The 15,177-nt window shown below is 43.2% G+C and overlaps 1 protein-coding gene across 1 annotated transcript in view; it reads left to right on the forward strand.

The window, feature by feature from the left end:
• Nucleotides 1-7,222, forward strand: part of MACO1 (macoilin 1) — a 52,554-nt gene extending 45,332 nt beyond the window's left edge. The window contains exons 9-11 of the mRNA XM_075908991.2: nucleotides 424-544; nucleotides 3,416-3,590; nucleotides 5,342-7,222. Of these exons, the coding sequence (XP_075765106.1) occupies nucleotides 424-544; nucleotides 3,416-3,590; nucleotides 5,342-5,544 (499 nt within the window). The 3' untranslated portion in view covers nucleotides 5,545-7,222. The remainder of the gene's footprint in view (nucleotides 1-423; nucleotides 545-3,415; nucleotides 3,591-5,341) is intronic.
• Nucleotides 7,223-15,177: the final 7,955 nt, after the last annotated feature.

Consider the following 15,177-nt stretch of genomic DNA (forward strand, 5'->3'; position numbering starts at 1 on the left):
CCTCCACTGTTGTACCCAAGGTGTCATGTTCAGGCTGGTTACCATCCTTCATCCCAGAGTTGGATGCATTTTGGTGATGTGACCAGATAAATAGTTGGAAAGCATTTGAGATTTCCAAATGAAAGGCACTGCTGAATCCATTAAGGCCCCCAATATCTCAAATACTAATTCCTGCTTTTTCTCTTCTCCAGAACATACAAATGTCTCAAACTTCTTTGTTTCAGGCATAATCTTGGCTAATGATTTTTCATCCTTTTGTCTTACTTTCATGAAGGAAAGTCTGTCATTTAAAAAAACATTATTCTCCTTTCTAATTTTATTCAGCAATATTCATAGTAACGTGACTGATCTGAACCTTTCAGGGACACTAACAGAAGAGTTGCCTTTGTTTCACTCCCTTTTATGATAACACTTCCTTCACAGAGGAGAATGCACTGAAACTTTACGAAATCGTATCAGAGAGCTGGAGACAGAATGCAAGAAGCTAACAATTGACATAAAGCTGAAAGAAGACCAGATACGAGAACTAGAAATGAAAGTTCAGGTAATGAGAAGGCACTCTGGGCTCAGACTTGCAGCGTGTTGAGTGCTTCAACCCTCAGTGTAGTTGGTGAACCTTCCTAGCACAATTGAACCTTTCAGATGTGTTGTGCCCATCTAACATTAGGGTTTGGGGGTGAAGAAGATTAGTAATAGTTTCTTACCCTCCTCACCACCTCGTTATGTACTTGTAGATTCTCTCCTCCCTCAAACCAGCTAATTCAGGTAAGCTAACTCAAAATGCTAACCCTCTATGCCCCTGTGTAGGAATACATTGTCAGCCCTGGCACCCTTGTAAGATTCTTCTTCCCAGTTAAGGAATAAGTTTGCCTGCACAACACCTTCTAACTGACATGAAATAACTTTTGGTAAAAGTGAAAAAGCTGAAAGGAACAGACTGAGTTGATTTCAAACTTTGAAAGCACCCTATGAGGCTACATCTGTCCATGAGCCTACCTGGTATTTCTGTTTTTACGGTCAATGGTTTGCCATTGAAATGTCTTCCTCTCCCCTGTTGCTGCTTGAAAGTCCCACACAAACCAAAACTAATTATATGAAGGGAAAGCAGCGAAACTGTGCTGATTACATACAGTACAGCCAAAGCAAAACTGAAATAATATTTTATTCTTTAATTTTTTGTTGCACTCGTTTATCTGGCTTGTAACAAGGCTAAGTAAAAAGATTCAAATGAGTGAGGTTTTTCCTTTAAAACACATGCTTCTCAGGGCACAGTCAGATAGTGAATTGAGAATTTGTATGTCAGATGCTTAACTTTGATATATGGTTTGTTTAGTTTTTTTTACTATATTCTATCTTCTGACACATTCTTTAATCTTCAAGATCTGACTGTGAGCTTTTTCCAGGTTGCACATATAATGTTTGTTTTAAAAAGCAGGTAGTTGTTTAAATGATTAAAGATCTCAAAAACATGAGCTATGAAGGAAGGCTGAAAGAACTGGGCTTGTTTAGTTTGGTAAAGAGAAGACTGAGAGGGGACATGAGAGCAGTTTTTAAGTATCTAAAAGGGTGTTACATGGAGGAGGGAGAAAAATTGTTCTCCTTGAGGACAGGACAAGAAGCAAGGGACTTAAATTGCAGCAAGGGAGGTTTAGGTTAGACATTAGGGAAAAATTTCCTACCTGCCAGGGTGGTTAAACACTGGAATAAACTGCCTAGGGAGGTTGTGGAATCTCCTTCACTGGAGATATTTAAGAGCAGGTTTAGCCTCCATTCATTAGCCAGGATGGGTAGGAATGGTGTCCCTAGCCTCTGTTTCTCTGGAGGTGGGTGATGGGAGGGATCACGTGAGGATTACCTGTTGTGATCCCTCCGTCTGGGGCATCTGGTATTGGCCACTGTCAGCAGACAGGACACTGGACTAGATGGACCTTTGGTCTGACCCGGTCTGGCCGTTCTTATGTTTAGGTTAGTTAGGCCTATGTCAGGGATGATCTGGACGGTGCTTGGTGCCATGAATGCAGGGGACTGAACTTGATCTCTCGAGGTCCCTTCTAGTTCTAGTGTTCTATGAAGCTACCCACAATGACTGGTTTGTGGGGGGAGGGTTATGTTTCAAACTGTTGCTTCTGTAGAAGTTTTGTTGTTGCCTCAGCACTTCAGAATTTCTCCTCTGTTTTTTCTTACCCACCAATTTCTCTGTTTAAAACGCTAGGTTTTTTAATACCAGCTTTTTTAAAAAATTGTGAAATTTTAATATTTGTATTTCCAGCCTTATTGATTGGTTGTCTTTGTGCAAAGTAATTATTTTTTTCTTGTATTTGATTTTTGGACTTGTGAAATAATTACAAAGCCCAGATCACTTCCTGGCTGAATTTACATCTTGATTCTTCCTGAGCAACTGAAATGGCTCAACGTACCATGTTTACTCATTAAAAAAAAATCTCAGAGGGGTAGCCATGTTAGTCTGTAACTTTATATATAAAATCTTGGTTTCTGTTATTTCCACTCCAATTCATTTGAAGTGGGTTTTACCCACTGAAGTTCATGGTTCTGTACCTTTTGGTTAGTCTCTAAGGTGCTGCAGAACTACTCCTTGTTTTTATATTTACCCAGTGTCACTTTAAACCACTGGTTCTCAAACTTCTCAACTATTGTAGCCCTTTCAGGAGTTTGATTTGTCCTGTGTACCCCAAATTTCATCTCACTTAAACAGTTTTACAAAATCACACCTAAAAATACAAGTGTCACAGCCACACTATTACTGAAAAATTGCTGACTTTCTTGTTTACCACATAATTATAAAATAAATCAATTGGAATGTAAATATTGTGCTTACATTTGAGTGTGTAGTAGTATATCGAGCAGTATGAACTAGTCATCCAATGCTTTTTCTTTAGCCTGTTGTAAAACTAGGCAAAAATCTAGATGTGTTGATGTACCCCCTGGAGCCTCTGCATACTCCTAGAGGCACGTTTCCCAGGGTGAGAACCACTGATTTAAGCTGGCAATAGTGGGAGCCGATCTTTTGGTGCCCATTTAGCTACATTGACTAAAATAACAATCTAAAGTCCTTTATATAAAATTCCATTGGGGGATTCTGTTTTTCCATCCCAAACCTGGTTCTTCATGTTCCACAGTGAGCGACTCAGCTCTCCCACTGGCACTTCCAGGGTGGAAATGAGCTCCAGAGAGGTTTTTCTCACATCGCTGCAGTCTGCTTGTATAGTATTATTCACTTGGACAAAGCCATGTGTAATTAAGAACAGTATAATATCACAGGCAGTAATTACCTACCATTCGATAGCGCACTAGGCTCAGTGGTGTGCTAGGACGTGGGGGAGGGAGAAAGACCTGGCTATACATCTCCTGCTTAAAGTCCATATGAATAGCATTTTTGTCTTAATTACTTTGATAGGAACTGCGGAAATACAAGGAAAATGAGAAGGATACTGAGGTGTTAATGTCAGCACTTTCAGCCATGCAAGATAAAACACAGCACTTAGAGAACAGCCTGAGTGCAGAGACAAGAATCAAGTTGGATCTGTTCTCTGCATTAGGAGATGCAAAACGGCAGCTGGAGATTGCCCAAGGTAAATGCAGTTGTTTCATTCACCTACTATTTATTATGAGCTGAAACATTAGAAAATACATTGTCAGGATTACTCTGGCCTATCTGTAGGGCTGGATTGAATGTTCTAAAGGATTCACCTAATTCCCCCTACTGTTGACTCAAAGACAATAAAATCCTTGGTTACTGGTGCTTGTTAGTGGGAGCTGGATGAATACGTTCCTCATACAGTAGAAATCTATCTCCAACCAGAACAACAAAAAGCTTTAAAAAAGTTCTATGCAATGTAGTGGTTCCCAGATACTAGAGAGAGTGTGGGTGAGCTAATATCCTTTACTGGTGCCACTTCTGTTGGTGAGAGAGACACGCCTTTGAGCCACACACAGCTCTTCAGGTCTCTGCAAGAAGTCGTCACCCTGCCTTGCAGAGCTCAGTGTGACTCGAAAGCTCATCTCCCTCATGAGCAGAAGTTGCTTCAAGCTCACCCACCTTGTGTGTCTTTTTTTTTTTTTTTTAAGGGTATTTAGTCAATTACTTTAATTCCTCTTAATTATTTTGTGGAAAATATTCTCTAGTTATTGGGGCAGGGGGAGGAGTCCACCATGATACCTTTGAGGAGTGGGGAAGAACAGACCAAGTGATGGGCAACTTATGCAAGGGAGTGTGCTGCATGAGTGGCCTTCCTCCATCCCAGGGGGCTGCACAATTGTCGTAGCCAAGACGGTCTCCCCGGAGACGGTGATTTTGCTCCCTGTGCTTGTGTATCTAGGATTTGCCAGGTGCGTACACTGAACCGTAGCAGCGCTTTGTACGCAATGGGAGCGCCCGGCTCCCAGTCACTGCTGCGTGCAGTCAACACGCACCTCACTTCACTTGCCCTGGCTTTACCCACGTGTCAGAAACTATGTGGCTGGACCCAGCAGAATCTGGGTATCCTATGCGTGAGCAATGGTAAACACAATGTCTCATGGGCCACACGTAGAACCCTGGTTGCCCACCACTGACAGACTGTTTGAGATGTGTCTAGTTGTAGTCTGCCACTGTAGCCAGCAGAGGGAGCAAAACGTCAACTAACCAGCCCATTCCAAGACCTGTACTAATAGCTACTTGACTCTTACCGTGCAAACAAGGAAGCAAAAATGTATAAGATTTTTCATGTAACATTCATCAGAGCATCCCTGCAGAAACTTATTTGCTTCCAGCAATACTTTTTGACGAGTCAAGTAGATATTTTTTGGGTTTCTTTCATTGTGGGGTGGTTTTATGAGTGGTTTTTTGGGAGAAGGTGGGGATGGGCTGGGGTTATAGTCAGAATATTCTAAACCTAAAATAGGTAAAGCAATATCTTCACATTTTTCAGAGGAATTTATTTAAAAAAATGGAGAATGAAAATAGGAACCTTTTAAAAATAAAAAGTAAACGACTGTCTTAATAGTAGACAGTCTTATTCCATCTGGGTGCTAGTGAACTGCAAGCTGCCAAAGTGTAGACATCAAGATAAATAACATTTGTTTTGAAAATGTCTGCTACTGATGCTAATAGTTTAAAATTTGGCAGTAGCTATGAAGGAGTACAAGCCTGCATTAACTTTGTTCAGTGTTAATAAACCAGTTCTTGTGTGGATGGTCTAGTTGGTGTTAGGGCCCTGAATTTCCTTTGATTGTTTTGCTTGATCGGTTTAAGTCTCCGCTTTTCTCAAACTATAGTCTATGGGTTGCCAGGGGTAGATGAAAATGTGCTGCTTGTTCTAAGTGACACTCTTTGCTCTTCCAGGGCAAATTATTCAGAAAGACCAGGAAATCAAGGACCTAAAACAGAGGATAGCAGAAGTGATGGCAGTGATGCCCAGCATAACATACAGTGCAGCCACCAGCACCCTGAGTCCCGTTTCCCCACATTATTCTTCCAAATTTGTGGAGACCAGCCCTTCTGGACTTGACCCCAATGCCTCTGTTTATCAACCCTTGAAAAAATGAATGCCAACTTCCTTTTTGCCCAACAATTTTGTCAGACCGAAGGCATCGCACAGGAGTGTCTCTTGCAGTCAAGATGAAATTGTATTGTGTGAGACTGTATTTGTCATTTAAACAGAAAGGGGGAAAAGAACATCAATATTTGGCTAGAACTGCCCATCGGTTTTTCCTGTAAATTTTTAGAAAACCTCACAGAACTTTGCAATTTATTTTTCTTGGCCAATGCATTAAAAACAACTCTTGGTTTTCAAGTAGCCAATTTTTGCCTTTTTATGTACTCTTGCATGGTTTCCTCTTGAAAAACACAGGGCTTTGCTTGATTCTGAACCCTTTCTTTTTTAATAATCAACCTAAAATTGCAAATCAAAGTCATAAAGGTACGATGATGAAAATTCTTCCGTTTTTAGAGTGAAAGGGTTAAATAATCTAACAAAGCCTTGATTTATAGCTGTATTAAATAAAGGTACGTGATGTTGCAGAAAATAATTTGATTTCCCCTGAAAGGACCAAACAAATTTAAGGGGCATCATTTAAGGGAAAGAGTAAGTAACGAGAATAGATGATGTGATGGTGGTCGTTGTGTGAAATATAAATATTCCCATTGGTGTGTTTAGTCATTGAGAATTGCTAACAGTCTTGTTCACAGTGCCTTGGGAGAAGACAATTTCAAGAGGAAACTTGATAGTTTAAACTATTTTTCCCCCTTCACTGTCATCTAGCTTATAGATCAAGCTCATTACAGAGTCTACTGCAAATTGTTCACGGTAATTTGGATGTTCATTACAATCCACGGTTACATCTTCTGTTTATTTTGATACAAAATCAGCAGTGTTCTGTAACTTGCCTTGATTGTAATACATCAGAGAAGGCACAATATTAATATAGGAAGCGTTATTGTGAAGGCGGAACTGTGCAATGTACTGTATACAAAAGACTGTAAAGCTGGCTAATAAAAGCTGCAGTTCTGGGTTTTTATTTTATTCAGCTGTGATTTATATTTACAACAACTTGTATTTGACCACTTAAATGGAATTGAATATTTCTCAGCTGTTGTGCCAAGGAGTTTTAAAGAGTTTTAAAAAGCAACTCATAAATTGCACAAAGATTTAAGTTCAAATGTATATTATACATTGGTAGAAAGTGTTTGCACTGGCAACTTTTGAAGTGTTTTTTGGGGGGAGGGATGGGAAGCAAAATTGTATTAGAAACTAGCAAAATGACAAACCAAACATGATTTTGCAAACCTGCAGTGGACTCTGGAAGGACAAAGTTCTTCTTTTAAAAAAAAAATTAAAGGTTTCATGTTAATTGGAATGTTTGCCTCATTTAAAAAATGAAGTAGGACAAGAAAATCAATACAATAGAAGTATTAAAGATTCATCATTTTAATCACAGATATTCTTTTGGGATAAAACTTCTAGCTTTAGCCAGCTGTGCATGTTGCTGTCATTTGCATTTTTGAATCATCTTGTGTAATTGTCACCATACAAGTGTTACTCAGAAATGTCATAGGTTTTCATCTTTGTGCAAAACATGAAATATTGTCACTGACTTTGTGTTGAGGTTCCCCTATTTTGCTGCCTTTTGGGCACTACTTTCGTTAAATACTTGGTCTTGGCTGCATTATTTTTTCTGTGGGGTTTACAAAGAATAAACATTTTCTTGCAGATAAAAAAAGAAACTTTGCTTTTTTAACTGACATGATTTGCCTAATATAAGGAATGCATTTTATTTAAAGAGTTCTCTTAAATTGATAATTAATCTTTTTGCACATTATTTCTCTGGCACTCCAGGTAAGAATTCATCTGTGCAGTATGACTTCACGCTTATGAAGCAGAAAGAAGAGCAGATATCCCTGGTACGCTGTATAAACCCAGCATGTCACTTTTGTGTGTGGAGGGTTTTTAATCATTATCTCTTTAGAATCATAACAACATGCTCTGTGAGGTTGGGTGGCAGACCGAAGCAACTGCTGCTGAAACTTCTTTAGTCCCTATCTTTTTCCTTCCCTGACATGTAGAAAATTTTGAAGCATAATCATCGTCCTCATCTAGGACAAGATATGACAGACAACGAATCCCAGCTTCTGGATATATCTACTTGAGGGGATTCTTTGCTATTGGATCTTCAGTTGCTTTCACCCATGGACTAGTTTCTTCTACATTAAGACCTCTTCTTCTGCCTTTCTTCTTTTTCTTGAGGAACCTGCCGCCCTGCATCTTCCCATTTTGGCTGCTGTTGAGGTGGGCTTCGTTTGGAAATTCTTCTTTGGCCCCTCAAACTTGAGCATACGCTCCAGATCTTACTTTGGTTCTCAGTGGTTAGGCCTCTTCAGAGAGACTTACCTTGGTGCTTTATAGTCTGCAATGCCAATACGCCTCTCTCATTTCTTGGGGAAGAGTCTCATCCATTTTCCTTTTCATACAATAGTCCCGTAAGGAAAGTGTCTTTCCTTTAGGGCGTTTTCTCCCAAAGTGCGCAAAGAAAACACACTTATCAATATACACACTTATCAATAATTATGGGGGGAGGGATAGCTCAGTGGTTTGAGCATTGGCCTGCTAAACCCAAGGTTGTGAGTTCAATCCTTGTGGAGGCCATTTAGGGATTTGGGGCAAAAGTTTGTCAGGGATGGTACTTGGTCCTGCTGTGAAGGCAGGGGACTGGACTTAATGACCTTCAAGGTCCCTTCCAGTTCTAGGAGATAGGCAATCTCCATTAATTTATAATTTAATTTAATTTAATTTATTTACTCTAGGTAAACTTGTGATGATAAAAATCACATTCCACTGCAGTGAAAGATGGATTCTCCACATTCTTCTTCTGGGTGATTGTGAAGGATAATTTGCATCACTCTGATTAAAATAATTAGTTACGAAAGATGAAATTGTTTGGAGAAGTCTTGCCAGCGATATCATTTAACCAAAATAAGAGGGGTTAATGGGATGAGATCACTTAAACATTCAAAACTTACCTTGACCAACCTTTGTGCTGTAAATACTCAACTACTTGAAGAGGAAAATATCTTAATGGTTGAGCATAAATTGTATTTGTAAGACTAACATGCAAATAGGCTGTGAATTAAAGTAATTAAAAGGGGCTTAGATTCTGACCGTCATTTGGAATTAGCACTTGGTAAATAACTTTATAGAGATCTGCTTATGTAAAATGTAATGGTTTTTCCAAAACTGCTAATCACTTCCAAACAAAACTTTATCTATACTTGGAAACCAAATCATGAAGAAAGGGTCATAATCAACCTTATTTATAGCATACCACTGTATTGGCTGAGCCCTTTAGTGATGGAATTATTAAATGAACTCTCAACAAAATACATAATTTTATACTGTAAATTGAGAGAAATTATCCTCCTTATGTCAGAGATGCCATTGCAACTAATTTTATTAAGATAAATTAGAGTTCCCTTTTTTAAACTCTTTGGAATCAGGTTTAATGAATTCAGGGCTACTTCATTAAACAGATTACCCTAAGGAATATGAGTGTGGGGGCGAGGGGGAGTGATTAGTTCAGCTGAACTGCCATTTATGGGAAGCTGGAAAAGGACCTTATTTTACAAACCTGGCAGTATGGAACTTCATAAGCAAACTTCTATCCAATTTAACGTTGGGGCCTCGCAAAAACGTTTAATGTTGAAAAGCTGGTGTTTCTTCTGATGGCCGACGTGGGTTGGAAAGGTGCTTAATCTTCATCTTGGCGATTCTCATGGGCCGATCACATTAATATCTAGGTACAAGACTGGTTTTAAAGCCAAAAGGACCCTGCTTTCCAATCATCCCTTATTAAACTGCTTCCTTGAGTGGGATTGCAGTTAACTAGCTAGCTCTTCTGTATTTGCCATGATGGGTGAGCGCTGTGGGTAGAGATGGGGCTGTTGTGCTCCAAGATGTTGAGAGCTGAACTCATTCAGTGACCCAGGGCTCCTGTACTCAACACTGCCTTTTTTGAATTATTTTTACTGGGATTGTTATGGAGAATGAGATTTTCCAAGATTAGCACCAAGAGCCACATAGGGTGACAGAGGCTTCCCCCCCCCCCCCCCCCAGAAAATCCACCTCATTTGACATCGCCTGTAGAGGCTAGCAAACTGCCAGCGTTCTCGTGGCATAGCCTGGCAGCATGGCCACTTTCAGCAGGGAGTTCATACCTACTAGTCACGTCACGAAGTTCATTCCCCGCGTCCATGTTGATCTCACAAGTGCTGCTTTCCTACTGCGTGGGAGAGGAGGCGGCTCTTTGCCTTTAAGACTACGCTTACTTTGCGTTAGTAGTTCTAAAACTGAACCACCCCCCAAAAAAAAGTGAGAACTGAAGCAAATTGTAATACTAATTAATGTATAATAGATGACAAAAGGGAATCTGAGATGCCTTATTTCTTAATTGAATCAGAGCTGCTTTGATATGCTGCAGCAATGCCACAAATGCAGTCGAACAAATCATTTCTAATAGAGAGGGGTTGGGAGAGAACTCTATCCAATCAGATTGAAAGTTAAGTGGCTCATTTAGGTATAATATTCCCTGTGTGTGGCACTTGGACTCAGTTATAGGGACATGTTGTCATGTTCAGCAAATCCTCATTACTGCATACAGAAAATTCCTCTTCTCTTTCAATCGTATATCTACGATCCTTCGTGGATAATTAAAATACAGTTATTTCCCTTAGAGTTTATCTGAGTTTGGATGATGATGGCTCTGTTACATAAAATAAAAGCTTTAAGTAGATAAATGCTTTCTTCTCCCTTTAAGTATCTGGAAATGCTTCAAGAATAGCATTTTTGCGGTGAATTCAGGTTCCTATGTAGTGCCCCTGAAGAATAAACCTAAGCCTCTTTTGTCTAACAAACATAGTCACTTTCTAACCCAACAGACCAACTTTGACATCAACTGCCTTGGACTTGCAGAAAGATCCAAATTCTCTTGTTTTCTTTTATTGATCTATTGCGACAAAGTCCAGTTCTCATGGATCCTATAAAAATATCTCGCAGTCCATTGGGACAAAATCCAGTTACAAGTTTTCTATGGCAAATGTCTGGGAAGTCTCAAATTCACCAGATCATCTTTCAACACCATAACAAAGCAAAGGGATTCTTACAAGTAAATTAATTAGCGCACTCAGCGCCTCCCATTCTTTTTATAATTGTTAACCTGAGCTGTGTATTCTGCCATATTTGCTACTGTATCCTAATTTTCAACAATCTTAATTAAATAATTGATCTCTTTGTGCTCTTCTTTTCAGACAGTCATTCCATTTTTTTAGACTTTTCAGGAAGATCTTAATTTTCCAAGCAGTTACTGACCTAGAATTCCTTCTAAATAGCTTTGTTTCTGATTAGTCTCTTCTGAAATAATTTAATGCTACATAGAATGGTTGCAAGCAGTTGTAGAATTTAAAGATGTATAAATTGTCTGTCTGTAACTGCAGATACCAAAGTGCTGACCAAAATGACTAGGCAGGATACCTTACAGAGTCTTATTCTCATGAATAAAGAAAGGTTCTGCTTCCAGAAAATGTTGATACATTCATTGTGCATTCAACAGTTCAGTTAGAGCAAGGATGGGCAAAATATGGCCAGGGGCCGGATCTGGCCCATGGACCACCCTGCTGGGACCCTCAGGCACACAGCTGCAGTGGGTTTAAAGTGGAATCCAGCAGCTTTCTGCTCAGGGGTGTGTGTGGGGGGGCTTCATGTGATCTCCCTGCCCCCAGCCCAATCCTCAGCTCTTATTGGCTGGAAACAACCAGCCAATAGGAGCTGAAGAGATTGGCCTGGGGGAAGAGGGCAGCGCAAGTCTCTTCCTTGTCTCGGGACTGAGAGCCACGTGGGGGGAGCAGCCTGCAGTTTAAAGCGATTTGGAGCTGCAGCAGGCAGGGAGCCCGGCCTACCTTGGGGGTGCGGGCCAGGAGACACCTGCCTCTGTCACCCCAGCTCCTCTTGCACCCCAACTCCCTCCCCCAAGTCATCATCCAAACTCTCTGCACCCCCCTGCTCCAGGTCACAACTCCCTCCCCGGCTCTGCACCCCCCTCCCCCAGGCCAGAATCTTCTCCTGACCCCAACATCCTCCCAGACCCTGCACCCCATTCCCCTGCCCGAGGTCACCACCCAGATCCTCTGTAGTCTGCACCTCCGTGTCACCCCCTCCTTCACCCAAACTCCCTCTCAGACATCTCACCATCTCCTGCACACCGTGCGCTCCTCTGTTCCCAGCCTCCATCCTAGACCCTCACACCGTCTCCACAGAAAAGCGCAGCCCTTGACCACTTTCCAAAATCTTGGCGTGACACCCCTCCCCCCCAGCAAAACTTATTGCCTGCCCCTGAGTTAGAGCATCCAGCCACCATCTGGAACTTTAAGACTTTCGTTCAAACACCAATGAATAGATTATCTCCATGGGAAGGAAGGGTAGCATACTGGGACTAATCCCAACCAATCTCGAATTGCTTCCCAAATTGGGAAGGGTCTAGATGAGGCAGAAGATTTACTCGTAGAGTTGTCTGTGAGCTCTCCTGTCCGGCTGGACCCGTCCACACACAAGGCTCCTCGTTCTCAATGAAAGGTTAACCAACTCCATCTGGCAGCAGAGAAACCTGTCACCTGACCCAGGGCAGTTGTGATCCGGGAAAGCCACAGGTTGCTCAGCTCCTAGGAGAGCGGAAACAAAAGACAGGACTATGTAGCACTTTAAAGACTAACAAGATGGTTTATTAGATGTTGAGCTTTCGTGGGCCAGACCCATAAATATTTGATCTGAGGAAGTGGGTCTGGCCCACGAAAGCTCATCATCTAATAAACCATCTTGTTAGTGTTTAAAGTGCTGCATAGTCCTGTCTTTCGTTTCAGCTACACCAGACTAACACGGCTGCATTTCTATCACTATCCTAGGAGAGCTGTGTGTCTGGGAGAGGCCTGGCCAGGGCCCTCCAAACTGAGGCTTGGATATCGGGGTTATGGGCAAGTGGGGGTAGCCTGGCTACCTCCATGAAGGACAAACTTTGTCCCCCGTCCCACAGAAAATATCAAAAAGAAGGAGTCTCGGTTTCAGCCGCTGAACTCTCCACTCCTTGGGCCAGAATGCCCCACGCCGGGGAGACCGACGGCCTGCCGTGGAAAGGTTGGTCTTCCAGTTTAATGCGCTAGCTGGCAAGACTATTGAGAGCTGAGATTTTCAGACAAAAGACTGAAACGGAGCCATTTTCTAATGTTTCTTTTTGTACCTTGTGGTTTAGAGAATCCCTGCTTGTGGGAAATGTTGAATCTAATGTTGATCCTTGTGACGTAGTGGGGATGCCTTACTAGGGCTGGGGCGGCCTCTGCTGTCTGGTCATTATGCAAAGGGGGCTCCAAACCTGTCTGACCAGCTACCCCCCATGAGGAGGAACAAAGGGAGGGGGATGCTGCCCTGGCTGGGGGGCAGGGCTGGAGGGGAGTTAGTTTAGTTTCCTGCTGGGAGCATGGAGGAAGCAGCCTCAGCAACAGGCTGGGGGGTTTAGAAGCCGAGACCCCCCCCCCATATCAAGGGGGGCTTGAGGCATCCTAGGCCTGTCCTGTAACCTGATGACATCTGTGCTGGGCTGTATCCTGGAGAGGCAATAAACCCCCTCTGTTCTACTGGCTGGGGGAGTCTGTTCGTGCCATTTCGGGGGTGCAGGAGGCGGGGACCCCAACGCGCCGTCACAATCCTACAGGGCTGTTGGCCCAGTGGCTATAGCTCACTCTGGGGGTGCTGAACCTCTGTGTTCCCTTCTGACTCCCTGTGCATCCTACGTACGGTCATGCTCTGCTTCTGTTTCCCCATCCGCAACATGAGTCTACGATTGCTCAACCCATCCTCACAATTCCCCTATTAGGAATCTGTAAAACACTGAGATTTTCTGATGAAAAATGTTCTAGAAGTGCTCAGGAATAAGAGGAGATTATCAGATTAGCACAAACCAAAATCCCAGCTCAGAATGTCTCTGAATTTGGAGTAAATTTGCATCTGGATCTGAATGTGGCATGTAAACAACATGGGGTTTTACTGGAAATGTTAAATTTGCAGAAAGGAAATTAACTTTTTTCAGAAATAGCCACAAGAGGGCCCAGAAACCCCTGTGGTAGACAAGGCAGTCCAAATGTGAAACACGAACACACGTTCAACAGGTAAAATGTTTAAAACTCACTTTTTTTTTAAACAGGGCTCTCTGAAAATCTGACCTTAAGTGACTTGCCCAGATCCACACAGGAAGTCTGTGGCAGAGGTAGGAATTGAAGCCAGAGCTGAGTTTAGTAGCATGCTTTGCCATTCGTCTACCCGTCTGCTGTTAAATGTTCTGTAGAGTAGCGTGTGTACATATGTAAAAAACGGACTGGCTTCGATCAGCAAAAATCTCTGAAGGCCAGCCTGGTGGTGGATTGTACTCAGAAGGGGGGCCTTAACGCTCATTCTGGGTGGGCAAAGCTGCTGTGAGAAATGCAGCAGCTCCCTTGGTTCGCAGTGAGAACATTTTTCAAGTGCATGTTCTCCAGCGATTAGTCTGAGTGCAGATAAACCAGGCCCCGCAGTGTCCCACGCACCGCAGGTGTGTCGCGCCCGCTTTGCATTTTGTGTCTCTCCGTAACGCCAGGGTTTGAAATGGGGACTTGTTTTTAATTCATATTAAGAGAGGCATTTGGAAGCGTCCAGCGGCGGGGGCCAGCTACGGGGAGTCTAGTCCTGAGCGTTCTATCGACTCTGCAGATAGACCTGCCATTGCAAATGCGTTGTTACGACACCCACGCTGGTCGGGGTGTTAAATGCCTTTCTGCTAGAGCTGGAGCCAGGAACTTCTCATGTCTAATCTCAGCCCCTTCACTGGCTCCTGGTGAGCCTTAGGAAATGGCTTCGCCTTTGTGTCTCCCTCGCTGAGAAGTGGGAGTGCGAGTTGCTTACCGGCCGGGGCGGTGCCCAGCTGCTAGGAACAGCAGCTAAAGGTTTTGTCCAGCACTTGCAAGGTGCAGAGTCCTGGGCAAGTGCTAAGTATTAATGTGGTGGCCTCCTAAAGCAGGCATCAGGGCTTGTGCGTACTCGTCTCTGAGGGAATTTCTCTCCCTCGAAGCTTGAAGGCTTCGCTTTCCCATGAGATGTCACCTGACTCGCCCACAGCAGCAAAACATTTACTGAGAAGAAGAAAAAAGCCGAACTCTGCAAGCAGACGAGCTGGATGCCTTCTGGCCCCTCCTTTTTAATTTGTGTGATTTACGGCGGCTCACGGGGGGAGGGGAGGGAAGGCAGCAGCCCGGCGGAGGGCAGCCGGAGTTCTGCCGAGGCACTTGGGGGAGACCCTGGAGGAACGGAGCCATGGTCTGAGTGCGGGTTTGTGGCACGAAGCCAGGTGCTCCCAGCCCGACTTCACGCTGCACTTCGACATGGCACCGCTACTTAGAGACCAGGAGCCTGCCACAAAGCGAAGGGGGGTCGCTGCCGAGGGAGTCTCTGCTCCGGAATTATCGGGCGTGTTCCTCGCCAGCGTTCACACTCCGAATGCAGAGTTCTCTGGCAAAGTCCTGCCACAGGCCTCGGCCTGCCTCTGCCACCGACAGGCAAAGCGGGAAGAGCCCTGCCCCCGAGGGTATATCGACACTACAGGGTTTTGTTGGAA

This window comes from Pelodiscus sinensis, chromosome 26 (genome assembly GCF_052426305.1).
Source record: "Pelodiscus sinensis isolate ZL-2025 chromosome 26, ASM5242630v1, whole genome shotgun sequence".
Classification (NCBI taxonomy): domain Eukaryota; kingdom Metazoa; phylum Chordata; order Testudines; family Trionychidae; genus Pelodiscus; species Pelodiscus sinensis.